This window comes from Pelodiscus sinensis, chromosome 18 (genome assembly GCF_049634645.1).
Source record: "Pelodiscus sinensis isolate JC-2024 chromosome 18, ASM4963464v1, whole genome shotgun sequence".
Taxonomy (NCBI): Eukaryota; Metazoa; Chordata; order Testudines; family Trionychidae; genus Pelodiscus; species Pelodiscus sinensis.
Window position 1 is genome coordinate 28,507,377 of NC_134728.1, and position 14,037 is coordinate 28,521,413.

Consider the following 14,037-nt stretch of genomic DNA (forward strand, 5'->3'; position numbering starts at 1 on the left):
CAACGGCTAGAATGCTGCTGGAGGAGAACTAGAGTTGAGTCCAATTGATTGTGGGTTAGAGCTCAATTGCGAGCTTACTCTGTGACGGTGCTGACAGCGAAGAAAAGTTACTTTTCCACCTGTATCACATCCGCACAATGCTGTCCAGCAGAACTGTTTCGAGAGGTGTGGGGCTCTCCAACTCTGATGATGAAATGGAGGAGTTCTTGGCTCCCAGCTGTGATGTGTTCACAAAGCACTTTGCAGAAAAGATCATTCGCATCCAGTCTGATTTGGACTCTGGGTGCAAGTAAGTGGGGCACAGAATGTGTTGAACACACTGCCAGTCGTTTCTCTTTGGAATAGTTTCAGCTATTGCAGATTGAGGATGTGGACAAGGTACTTGGAGGAGTGCAACCAACCATGTGTCCTTCATGGTTTATTAAATGTAGCCAGAAAGGGATGACTGGTTGGGTCCAGGGGATTATTAATGCATCTTTTAGCTTGCTTTTGGGCCCTTAATAATGTCCCTTTGAAAAACTGCCAACTCTCTTCAGTTGTTTTTCTCTTAGTCTTGCTTCCCATGAGACCTTACCTACCAGAATCTGCCTTCCTGAAATCCATTGTCTCTATTTTGATATTCTCCTTTCTACCATTCCTTAGAATCATGAACTCTATGATTTCATTATCATTTTCACCCAAGCTGTTTTCAAATTCTCAACCAGTTCCTCCCTATTTGTTAAAATCAAATCTGGAACAGTTTCTCTCCTAGTAGGGTTTTCAACCTTCTGAAATAAAAAACTGTCTTCAATGCAGTCCAAGAACTTATTGGATAGTCTGTGCCCCCTCTGTGTTATTTTCTCAGCATATGTCTGGATAGTTGAAGTCCCCCATCACCACCAGATCCTGCGCTTTGGATGATTTTGTTAGTTGTTTAAAAAAAGCCTCATCCACCTCTTCTCCTGGACAGGTGGTCTGTAGTAGACCCCCCAGCATGACTTCACCCTGGTCCTTTACCTCTCTTAACCTAATCCAGAGTCTCTCAACATGTCTGTCTCCTGCGTCCACCTGCACCTCAGTCCAAGTGTGTACATTTTTAATATATAAGGCAACACTTCTTCCCTGTTTATCCTGCCTATCCTTCCCGAGTAAGCTGTACCTTTCTATTACAATATTCCAAACATGTGTATTATCCCACCAAGTCTCTGTGATACCAACTGTGTCATAATTGTGTTTATTTATTAGGACTTCAAGTTCTTCCTGCTCATCACCTATACTTCTTGCGTTCGTATATAAGCATCTAAGACACTGATTTGATTTTGCCTCCAGTTCTGCCTAGTCCCTCCTTTTTCTCTGCTATTATAGCCCATGTTCCCTCCAATTTCTGACCAACCTTCATCTTTTTCACTTACAAGTTTCTCAAATATTTAAAGAGGTGTAGAAATCTGAAACCTCATTTTACAAATGACAGAATTGAGTTAGAGAGAGAAGTGGCTTATCCTGGGTCCTGCAAAAAGCCTTTAGAAGTACTGCAAATAGAAACTGGGCCCTCAGGTTCTCAGTTTGGTGCCTTATATGCATTTCTAACCCACACCCATAATTCAAGGTTATTAGTGTAGTAAGAAAAGAAGGGCTTCAATCTAATCCTACTGACAATAGGTTGGCAGATGTCAAGTCATATCTACTGATGCTGTTATTTTTACTGATCATAGAAATGCTTCCTACAAATTGTGCCTATAGCTCACCTGTGCAGAAACATATTTGCATTACTTTTACTCTGTAATCCCTCTCTGCCTGTCTTTCCTTTGTTGGGGGCTCGTATTGGTTCCTCTGTATGTTTGTACAAGATCTAGCATAATGCAGCCTTTATCCTTTGAGTCCTGTAGGATCTAGAATAAGACTAAGAATCACGCCCACTGCAAAACACCCACACCTCTGAGACACTTCAGATTCTAATCCAGATCAAAACTTTTCTTGATGGGGCTTCTCTCTCTAATTTGCCCAAACTGCAGATTTCAGCCCTGAATTTGAAACACACCCTCCCTCTTGAACACAGCTTATTCCCTACTAAAACTGTAGCCAGTGTTGGATTGAACACCGAGGTTCACAAGTGCAAGTTTGTGTGACCTCTATGTAACTTTTCTATTCAGACTCTAATGAGCAGAATCTAACTTGCCACAGTTCAGGACAGCACAGCCTAATGCATAGTCAGTAGTATGGGGCAATAGCCTCAGTAGGGCAGCCCGGGCCCACCCTACTCCACCGGGTCCCAACTCAGGGCCCTGTAAGTGGCAGAGTGCTCTACCACTCGCTCGGCAGGGTATCTAATCACAACACACTGAGCTCACTTGGGTGAGAGGCACCACTCCCACACAGTTCCTGAGGTGCCATGAGGACACTCCTCATGGTCTCCAGCTCCTCCAGTTCCATAGCAACAGAGTCTCCCTGGGTCTTCTCCAGCACTGGCAGCTCAAGGTGGTCTTCCAGGTCTCTGGCTCCCACTGTCTGGGTCTTTGACTGGGGTATCCCTGGAGTTCTAGCAACAGGTCCTTCTCAAGTGTCCAGCCTAGACTAAGCTGACGCTACTCCCTTTTATACTACCACAGCCCTTGGAGCATGCCCAGTGTGGCTGGGGGGTGGACCTTCCTCCGCCCACAGGGCATTAACTCCATCTGGCATGGGGTATACATACCCTGTCACAAGTGGAATAATTTTTTATTAAAAATATTGCTGAAGTTTCATTTTCCTTAAATATCTGATTTCTTTTGTTGTTATTTTGTTTGTTAATTTTAAAAAATAGATTATTTATGAGTACTTGCCTCTATTTATCCACCGAAGGACAGCTGTAGAGTAAGATTCCTCAGCCTTTCTTGCTAAAAGCTATCAAAAGTCAATATCATTTGATGGAAATGTGATGGCTTGTGTGCACTGAATTGTTGCATTCAGTCCGTCTGCTAAGACCTGTGCTGAGTCCACTAAGATAATTCACATAAGATAGTCATTGGGTATCAAATGGACCTAGAGCTGAAAATGTCTTTATCCTATTCCCAATTTCCTGATCCTTGAGCTCCTATCCATCCCTGAAGGCCATTCTAAAAGTGCTGTTTCTACTTTGTATTAGTGCAAATATAGCACACAAGTTCCAAGAGTTTACTGTTCTCCCCTGCTTGTGACTCAAAACTAAACATTGAGTGAATACATTTCTTAAATCTGTCACATCTGTAGCAGAACCAGGGCTATGATTCTATGTTCATGACCAAACAGTGTTTTACCTAAAGTTCTCTTCCACTCCCTCTTTGAAGATGTTTTGATAAGGCAGCTGCAATTGTTCCCTCTGCTCTGGTGGCAAAGGTAAATAAAGTGCTTTGCTTCCAGTGTTTGTATTTTTGCATATCATATTTCAATTGTATTTCAAAATAGGGGTATGTCTACACTGCCACCCTAGTTCGAACTAGGGTGGCTAATGTCGGCATTCAAAGTTGCAAATGAAGCCCGGGATTTAAATATCCCAGGCTTCATTTGCATCTTGCTGGCGCCGCCATTTTTAAATCCCCGTTAGTGTGGACTCTGTGCCCGCAGCTACACGCGGCACGGAGTAGGTAGTTCAAATTATGGTAGTTCGAATGTGGACATCTACAAGCACCTGGCCCAGGGAGTGACCACCAAAGGGCATCACCCCAGCACTATGGCACAAGGTAAAGGAGCTGCAGCAGGGATATGCCAGGGCTTGGGACCAGAGTTCCCACTCCGGGGCAGCCCCCAAGACTTGCCCTTACTACCAGGAGTTGGAGCAGATTCTGGGCTGTGGGGAAGCCCAGACTCCACTGCGTGTGGTGGAGTCTGGGTTACCCCACCACATCATGGACTGACCCCTCCTGAGGGATGAAGACCAGGCAGGAAGTTGTGGAGCCAGTGGTTGTTGTCCCAGAGCTGCATGATGAGCCGGTCCAACCAGTCCAAATTCGTCTCATGCCTCCAAATCTGCCTGTCCCCAAAAAAGTTTGGGGGTAAGAACAGAGCTCCTGTATCCTGGAGAAGGGTCTCCCCGGTGTGGTCTGGGTCCATATGGGGCAGGAGATTCATGACAGAGTCATGCAGATGCAGCAGAAGCTGCAGTATGGTAGAGAGGGGCCATCACCTACCCTGGGGCAGCTCAGGTCTATGGCCCAATAAAAGGTGAAAAGCAGAAAAAAAACCCAGAAAATAAACTGCTGTGGTGTCCAAGAAAGCAGGGCAACCAGAGCAAGCTCTGCAGCAGCTTGGCTTTCCCTCTAGGAGGTAGGCAATCGAGAAGCAGGAGCAGAGCAACGGCTGTCCAGAGGGAATCCCTTTAAGCAGGCGTCTCTGCAGCAGCACTTGGAAATAAAGGCTGCCCCCATGCCCTGCCAGAAGCACTTCCGGGTGCCTTTTTTTTTTCGACAGAGCGTCTGGCAGTCTGGACACTCTTTTTTTGACAAAGTGGATCAATTTTTCGATCCGCATAATGTAATCCAGACGCTTTTTTTCGACAAAGGCTTTGTCGACAGATACTGTCAAAAAAAAGGCATGCAGTCTAGACGTAGCCAGGAGGGTAGCTACCCAGTGTCTTTTAAACACACCTGTTATTCTGAAATAGCTGTGCAGTGTAGATGCACTCTAAATGACTGGCTTTCTACAGCCAACTGCTGGTAAGTCGCAAAAAAATAAATTCCAATGTTTTGTTCAGTGGTTCTCAAGGGTGGTCTGTGGCAGGAGCTCACCCCCCAGAGACCCGGGAGGTGGCCACATGATGCCTCCCTCAACACCAGCCTAGGCGAACCCATGGCTCTTGCCCCCAAAAGTGCGGCTCATGAAGCCACTCTTGCACCCCCCCCCAATGGCCCCCGCCAGCTCCCCTGCTGGCCCCAGCTTCCCTGTGCTTACCAGATGGAGCTGTGGGGTTTTTAAAATGTCTTTTTTTTTTGCTTAACAACTTTGGTCTCCCTCTTTTTTTTCCTTGACAGAATTTTTTCCTGGTGTTCCAGTGGTTTTTTGGGAAAGGGGGGTGTTTGGTATTTTTTGTTAAATCATCTGGCAACCCTAGCCACAGAGCTATACTTGGAGGAACGCTGCCACCATGGTAAGAGCGGCGTATCCCTCAGTTGCTCCTGCAGGGCAGGCAGCATGTTGGACTGCATGAGGCTTGGCCAGGTGGGTTGGGGTCTCGTGATGCACGAGCAGCCAGTGCCCTCTTTCCCGGCAGCAGGTTGGGCTGTGCGGGACCTGGTGGCAGTGGGAGGAGGCGATGCTGGGGTTGAGGACCCTGTACATGAAGGAGGCAAGTGGGGGCTCAGGGCCCTTTGGGACTTTGCAGGGCTGGACATTCTGGGGTCACACACCTTCCAATCACCACCTTGCTGTGGCGTTCCCAGCCTCCCTGCCCCCTGTCCCTCCATTTCCCTGGACACCCCCCCAGCCACCTTGAACACACCTTATTCCCAAGGGCACCCTGCTACCCATCTTCCTGAACCCCCTCAGCAACTCTTACCCTCTGCTTTAGCCCCAGGCACTCCCTGCCCCCATTTCCCTGCCCCTGGCCAGACACCCTAACCCCAGTCTGCTTCTTAACTCTCCCTCTTGTCAAGACATCTTCTCTCCTGGCCACACACCCTACTCCAAACCTGTTTCTGCACCCAACTCCCACCCAGACATTGCATCCTTACCCACGTCTGCACCCCACCTCCCTTCCAGATCTTGCTCCCCATCCCTATACCACTCACCGGCAGCCCTGTCCTACACACTGAGCCCCTCATTTTTGTCCCCACTCCTGAGTCTAAGGGGAATTGATAAAATCACTAAATCTGGAACCCCAGAAAAGTTAGTCTGGCCTATGGGAAGCCCTGAACCTCGGTCCTCTCTTTATGTTCCCTTCTCCTTGTCCTGTGGCGCTGGAATGCCAGAGGAATGAGGTGTCTCCATTGGGGGGCCACATCAGTGAAGGTTGGAGAGTTTTGGAGGAGTTTTGTTTGGTTTTTTTTGTTTGTTTGTTTTTTGCTTCTCACTTGTGTGGTCCTGTCATGCGGTGCCCTGGGGTCATGTCCTCCAGGGTCAGCGATCTCCTTCTCCGCCCCTGCTTCCTCCCTTTCCCTTGACCCGCCCCTCTCCGGATCGTGGGAATGTTCCTTTCCCTGGTTTTCCTGGGGGGGGGGGTCCGGGCCTTCCCTCTCTCCAGACCCCAGCCCAGCGCCCTAAGGTGGAGGGAGAATATCCGCTCTCCCCTCTCCTGGCTGATGGGGCTATGTGCCACACCTCATCAGCCTGCGGGCCTCTGATTTGCGCCCACCCTGGGCTGCTTCCTCTCCCCCGCTCACCAGGGAGTCCTGCTCGCTTCTTTCCAGAGGCCCGGAGCCCCTTCATCCGTTGCTCTGGCTGGTCTCCCCTGTCCGAGGGCCCCTGCCCCCTTTATACTGCTGAGGACGCCTGCGCCAGCATCTGCCCACTAGGCTCCACCCCCCCCCCCATCCACCTGACTCCGCCTCCGACGTCTTTCCCGGCGCCATTGCCCATATTCGTCGGGGCCTCAGCGGGGGTGCTGACTATGCTGCTGTCCGTGCGGCACACTCCTGCCACTGCCGTGGCTTCCCCCGAGGCAGGGGAAGTCTCCCCCGGTGTTCCAGCTGGAGCGCCGGCCAAGCCGCCAGCTGGGCAGTGCGCTCCAGCTGCCTCTGTTGTTTCCTCTGAGGTGGGGAAAGCCGGTCTGCCCCTCTGCCCCCTGGGGGGGGGCTGGGATAGTGCGGGGTTACATCAGCCCGTCACAGGTACCCAACTAATTTTTCTGTGGGTCAGTAGCCCCTGGCACAAAAAAGGTTCCCCACATCTGCCATAAATAAAAAAAATTGCAACCTTTTGTGTTGGACATAAATTAATATTTTTCTTTATTTAAAATTAAATGTGATAAACTAACATGAGAAAAGTAAAGTGCTTAATCTTTTTGGGTATGTCTACACTACAACAGTATTTCAAATTAACTTAATTTGAAATAATGCATCTAGACAAAAACTATTTCAAAATAGCATTTTGCTATTTTGAAATAGTGTGTCCACACTGAGTGGACCCTGAACCAAAGTTAAGGCTGGCTGGAACCAGCGCCAACAGGGCATCAGGTTAGGACTTAGTGTGTGGGCCTGCTGCCTGAGGGTAACTGAGCTCCATGCCTAAAGGGACCCTACCCCCATCCTGGACAGACAGTTCTCAGGGTTCCCTGCTTGCTTGTCTACCTTGATGAGGGACAGCAAAGAAGTCCTGTCTTGGAGTGCCCTGAGTGCCCACACTCAGGACACCACAGCACTTGGCCACATGAAGCCAGAGCTGCCCCTGGGCATGCCGGTGCGTCTCGTGGGGTCGTTGCCATCAGTCCAGCTGCACTTGCTGCAGGCTGCCATCTGGGGGGGGTCCATCGGGGGGCTGTCAGGATTCAAGAGGCCCTATAGAAGAGTGTCCACCCCGAGGAGCCCTCCGAGCTACCCCGGTACTCCCCACCGGGGGCTCGTGCCCCATTCCTCCCTCACATTCTTCCACTTATCCCTCCCTAGCCCCCCTTCCTCCAAGTACCTTGTCCACATCCTCAATCTGCAATAGCTGAAACTATTCCAAAGAGAAACGACTCCTGATGCCCAGCACCCCCTACGAGGTGAGGGCAACTGTGCCCTGCACCGTCAGAGCCGATGTGCTTGCACAGAGGCCTTGGTCGGGATGTCTGGCACTCCCCGGGACTGGGATGTCTGGCTCTCCCTGGAGCTGCCCCAAGACTGCACCAATGCCCCTGTGCTGTGTATAGTGAGGCCGAGGCGGTGGGGAGATGTCCACTGCCTCTTTGTAGAGGGGGCATGTGAAGGGAGGGCGTCCTGCTGGGTCTCCCCCGGGGTCGGGAGTATGTCAGGTCTCTTCACACGTGTGTGTGGTTATCAGGCCACGGCCCCTGTGTGGCAGGCAGCTGGAGCCACTTGCCCAAGGGTGGCATGGCACTTGCCCGCACGTGCACATGGGGCTGCGTGATCCGTGGGAGTCATGGCCCACACGTGTGGTCCGTTGTCTCCTTCCCCGCCCCAGGTAGGGGACAGTGATGGCACTTACCTGGTGTGGCCTCCACTGACGACCCTTCTGACTCCGGTGCTGGGACAGCTTGGGGGTCCAGCTGGCATGGCACCCTGCGTGCTGGCACCTCTGCCACGCCTGGGTCAGGGCCCTCTGGTCCCGGCTTGCTGCCCCCTAGGGTGACATGGACCGTTCCACCCCCCAGGATGCGGTCGAGGGCGGGGAAGTAGAGGCAGGTGTCACCCCTGCTGTGGCGCCGCCCCTGATGGCCCTGGCTAACCCCTGCCACAGCTCTTTAATTTTCAGGTGCACCTGTTCCTGGGTGCACCTATGGCCTTTCTGGGCCATGGTGGCGGCTATGTGGCCATAGACGGTCGCGTTCCTCCTCCTGGTGCGGAGTTCATGGACATTGGGGACCTGCCCCCAAACCTCTATGAGGTCCATGATCTCCACACCAGTCCAGGCAGGAGCGCGGTGTCTACGGCCCCTGACTGGCCCCTGGGTGCTGGGGGACTGGGCGGGGGTGGCTGGCTGGCAGTGGCTGCCTGGCTCATCCTGGGGCCACTGGGTCAGGGGCAGAGACTGCTGGCAGTCCTGGCTCTGGCACGTGCCGTCTGACCAGAGTCTACCCCTTTAAGGGCTCCAGGGCTGGGGGAGAGGAGAGGAGTTTTCCTGGTTTGGCCCAGAGTGGCGACCAGGGGAAACTGGGAAGGGCTGGAGGCCAGCTAATTCGAATTAAGTGTCTACACAGCACTTACAGGCAGTCCCCAGGTTACATACAAGATAGGGACTGTAGGTTTGTTCTTAAGTTGAATTTGTATGCAAGTCGGAACTGGTACATATTTTGGGGGGGGACAAGGAGCTGGAGTTAGGTGGAAAAGACCCTGATTCTCATACAACTTCCTTATTCTAAGAAAAACACATAGGCAGTGTCTACATTGGCACCCTTTTCCGGAAAAGGGATGCTAATGAGACCAGTCAGAATTGCAAATGCTGCGGGGGATTTAAATATCCCCCGCGGCATTTGCATGAACATGGCTGCCGCAGGGGATATTTAAATCCTACTTGAAAGTAGGAATAAGGGATCTTCCGGAAAAGGGTTTATTTTCCGCAAGATCCCGTCTAGACTGGCGCTTTTCTCCGGCAAAACCCCGAGCCGGAAAAAAGTGGCAGCCATGTTCATGCAAATGCCGCGGGGAATATTTAAATCCCCCGCGGATTTGCAATTCCGACTGGTCTCATTAGCATCCCTTTTCCGGAAAAGGGTGCCAATGTAGACACAGCCATACTGTTTTGATATAAAGGTTTTTTTTGGTTGATATTTTAATTAAAAATTGATCATAAGTTTCAGTGTTTCATGCTATATCCAAATCTTCCTTTTGAGGTACCTGAAAGATCCCAGTTATTCATTTAATAGTCAGAATCTTTGTTTTTTATAACTAAAAAAAGTTTATTCAATGCATATTACTGTTCCAAATAGAATTTGCTACAGATGGTTCAGTGAAATGGGTATTAAGTGTAATCAATAGTCATTGGAGAGCACAGTGAAATATTGATACAATCAAAGCTGCTGTTGTATTCTGCTGAGCAGAAAATGGAAATCCCTTCCTGTGAAGTGTGTGTGTGAATTTATCCACAGGATTAATTTTAAAGAAAAATTCTGTGTTGGGAACAGGAGTTTAGCCACAGGTGGGTCCTCATTGTCCACTCACCCACTTTGTAACCAGACCCATCTCCTCGGGGCTTACCCTGCTCCGCTCCAGCCAGGGTGTGGGGTTGGGGCTTATCCCCTCTTCCCTTCTGTCCTGCTCCTCCCCATTCTTACCCACCCACACCACTGGGGAATTTTTCAGCTTCATCTCTGCCCGGCTGGAAGGGACTTGTTAATTTCACGTGACTCTAACAAGATACTTGCAGCTCTAGTGCTGAAGAGGGAAAGAGCTGTTGCTCCCAAGGTGGGGACTGTAACACAATGAGTCTCTCTGCCTGCTACTCCTGCTGTTCCCTAGGAAATTAATTTTTCCGCTCTGGGGTGCCCCCTTTTAGCTGGTGTCTTGTTCCCCCCAGCAGACCTGCGTCCTCCGCGGCGAGAAAAGCCGCTCCGCGTCTCCCTGGTCTGCTGGGGGGAGGGAGCGCTAGCGCCGCGTCTCCCTGGTCTGCTGGGGGGAAGTGCCCCCCGTGCCGCCGGAGGCGGCGACAGTGGGGGAGGCACCCCGCACTAGCTGCGCCCCCCTCCCCCCGTTTGTAACTAGGGATCCGACGTAAGTCGGATTGATGTAACCCAGGGACTGCCTGTATTTCGAATTAGCTATTTCGAATTTGGCGTTACTCCTCGTAGAATGAGGTTTACCACATTCGAATTAAGCGCAAATTTGAAATAGCAGTTTGCATGTATAGATGGTATTGAAATTAATTTGAAATAACAGCTGTTATTTCAAATTAACTTTTCAGTGCAGACATACTCTTTAAGAATTTATATTAAACCAGTCTCCCTAGCTGCAGCACTAGCAAAATAGCTCGGGTGTAATTATGTAATTAACCGTACGTTTCCATTAACAACTGGTGGTCCGCAGAAATGTTTACATTGAGCCTGGTGGTCCACAGGCCAAAAAGTTTGAGAATTACTGATTTAGTTCCTTTGTAAAACAGTGAATTTAAATTGAGAATATGGACAAGCTGATTTAACGGAGCTGCTTTTGATGGTGCCACTTCCCTCAATTCTTGCTGCTCTGTATCATTATGGACCCTAGTTGAATTCTTTCGTCTTCCTTTTAATCCCTCTATTCTTTGGGTATCAGCTCTCTTTCGTGATCTTCCTCTGCCTAAATAACAGTGTGATTTATTGTTTCTGCATGTTGTCAGTAAGCATAGGCCTCTGTTTCCCAGCCTGTTATATGATTCTCCCTTTTTTACATTACATATTTGTTTTTTCTTCAAAATAAAAGTTTTTTTCTGCCAGGATACAAGGATCTTAGAATTTTCAAAGGCTTCTTCTGGCAAAGCCAAGAATTAGATTCTCATGAAGACATTCATAAAAAATTAAAGACTTGTTATATTAACATACATTGATTTATTCATAGTGTTTCATTACAAATAAGTGAGGATCCTGTAATATCAGGAAAGGTTAGGGGAGCAGTAGAGCATAGTATATTATATTGACAGCTCAGTTGAAATTGAGCTTCCTTTCAATTGAATTTGAAACATAGAGAAGGAATCAGATGGTAAATAAGTCATGAGTTTTACCGCCAATGTCTGTATATCAACAGAATTGCCACTGGTAGGCATAATGGAACTCAGACTGAATTTCAAAGGTATGCTTTGGGCTTGTATTTCTCTAAAGATATGTTATCACTGGCAATATATGTATTCATGAATATCTGTCTGGATCCAGACCCAACTGCTAACTCTCTGAGCTTGAAATCCGGGACAGCACTCATATACAAATCCCAAAAACCAAGGACAGAACTAGAAAAAAACCAGTCTGAAGCAGTCTCAAAAACACAGGAAAGGGGGGGGGAATTTGTATAAGAGAGGGGAGTATTTATTTCATGTTCTTAAAAGGATATTCTCTCTGGTTCAGGAATTCTCTCTCTTTTAGAGAATGATCCAAAGCCAATTGAAGTCAACAGAAAGACTCTCAGTAGCTTCAACTGGCTTTTGATCAGGGCATTAGCTGGCAGGAAAAAAAATACTTGATGGGAAATTTTCCCATGAGTTATTTCACATCATGGAGGAGAGAGAGGGAATTATACCAGAAATATTCATTACAATTGTGCGGCCAAATTTAATGGGGATGAAGAAATTAAGAGATTTCTTTAAAAAAACCAAACAAACCTGATCATTCACTTTGTAATTCAGTTTGTGCCTGTTGGTAATGGAAGGGAAGAACCAGGCCCTCTATTAAGTAAAACTGTGGGCAAAACATTATGCTTGCATCTCCAGCATCCTAATAAAAAAACATTCACAGAAGATAATGAAAGCACATCTGGTTTTAGCCTGACAATCCTGATGTCAGTGCAATCATCCTGACTCTATCTGTTCTTTATTTGCAGATTACATACAAGGCTGTTGGGTCCTTGGATCCCAGAGCTGACTTATCCAGCCAGAGGGGAAAGATTTTCAAATTAAGGAATGAAACTCACCACCTCTTTGTAGGGCTATATCCAGGGACTACCTATTCGTTCACCATCAAAGCCAGCACTGTGAAAGGTTTTGGACCTCCCATCACAACACGGATTGCCACTAAAATTTCAGGTATGGCATTGTGGGAAAAGGGAAGAGACCTGGCTTTAGTTTGTCCTTTGTAGATCCAGAGCGAGCAAATTAATAAAGCAAGAAAAAATGACTTGCATAGGTATCTCTTTGGGTGCATCAACGGAGCCATGTAAAGTAATTTACTCGACATAGTCAATGAAGTGGGGATTTAAATAATAAAATGACAATCAGCTGATCTGGCACAGCGTGGCAGTCTAGACTGGGAAAGCCTAAACTGGGAAAGTTGCATCTCAGGTGTTGCAAATGTATTATAAATGCAGGAGAATGGCTTTGATCTCAGTTGTGTTGTTGACACACTGTGTTAATCACTTACCCTCTGTGTGGCTCTCCATGTGAAAATGTAGAAAGCAATGCCATTTTCATAGGAGTGCTGTGGCTTACTTAACTAAAGAGGGATGCTGAAGTCCAATTCCAATTACTTTTTAAAGAGATGTGGGTGTCCAAATCTTTTAAACAGCTTTGAAAATTCCACCGTTAGGATATGTCTAGACTACATAGCTCCCTCGACGGAGCCATGTAGATGAGTTTACTAGACATAGGAAAATGAAGCGACAATTTAAATAACCGCCGCGCTGTGCCGATCAGCTGTTTGGCGGCACAGCGGGGCAGTCTGGATGCGCCGCGGTCGACAAGGGAAGCAAGGGAAGCCTTTGTCGACCGCTCCGGTATGCCTCATGAAATGAGGTTTACCGGAGCAGTCGACAAAGGTTTTCCTTGTCGACTGCGGCACGTCCAAATTGTCCCACTTTGCCGCCAAACTGCTGATCGGCACAACACCGCAGCCATTTTGATGTAAATGAAGCGGCGGTTATTTAAATCGCCACTTCATTTTCCTATGTCTAGTAAACTCATCTAATGGCTCCGTCGAGGGAGCCATGTAGTCTAGACATACCCTTAATGTTTGCAAAGTATTTCAACATCTCAGGTGAAAAATGCTACCCAGACTCAAAGAGTCATTCATGTTATTTTGCCATCACCCCTGAAAAAAAAATAAACACAAAATCTAGTGGATAATTTACATATTGGTCTCTGTTCTGCCACAGCACCATCTATGCCTGAATATGACACGGATTCCCCCTTGAATGAAACTGACACTACCATCACAGTCATGTTGAAGCCTGCACAGTCCCGTGGCGCACCTGTCAGGTAAAAGTTTCCTCATTTCATTTCTCTCTTTTTCTTTTCATGCCCCAAGCCATGCACACACGGGTCATTCATGTCTGATAATGTGGCTGTTATGGATGTATGGTCAGTAAAAGGTACCTCCAAGTGCTGTAAATTCCACCTCTCAGAACCCCTTACAAATACCCACACCTATTTACATCCCGAAGTTAAGCTTAGGAAAAGATTAGTGTTATTGTTACTGTAGTAACCCCTCCAGACACATTTTCGGGATTGGAGCAATGATGTGTAGAATTATGTACAGTGAACATGGGTCTTTAGCATCACCTTGCCAAGGTTAGCAGGGCATCAGGCTTCTACAGCCACACTCATACTACTTATGGAAAAGGTCTTTCGATTTGTAAATGGTGCTAGAAATACCCCAAGGACCCTTAAAACTTGTTTAGGTCCTAGTTCAGCATCTGGATCCAACTAGACTTCTCATGCCTTCATGTTATAATGGCAGCTGCTGCTCCCAATCCACCATCTGATGTAAGCACCTATCCTGATTCCCAGAACTGAGTGAGATCAGACTACAGTGAGATGAGGCTTATGCTCCTGGCCTGCTGT

General features: G+C 48.1%; 1 protein-coding gene across 7 annotated transcripts in view; it reads left to right on the top strand.

Moving 5' to 3' along the window:
- The window catches only part of PTPRT (protein tyrosine phosphatase receptor type T), a 1,030,325-nt gene that overhangs the window by 757,147 nt on the left and 259,141 nt on the right, over positions 1-14,037 (top strand). For all 7 annotated transcript variants that reach the window (XM_075901349.1, XM_075901354.1, XM_075901347.1 and 4 more), the window contains 2 exons: positions 12,084-12,285; positions 13,350-13,452. In XM_075901349.1, coding sequence (XP_075757464.1) covers positions 12,084-12,285; positions 13,350-13,452 — 305 coding nt within the window. The remainder of the gene's footprint in view (positions 1-12,083; positions 12,286-13,349; positions 13,453-14,037) is intronic.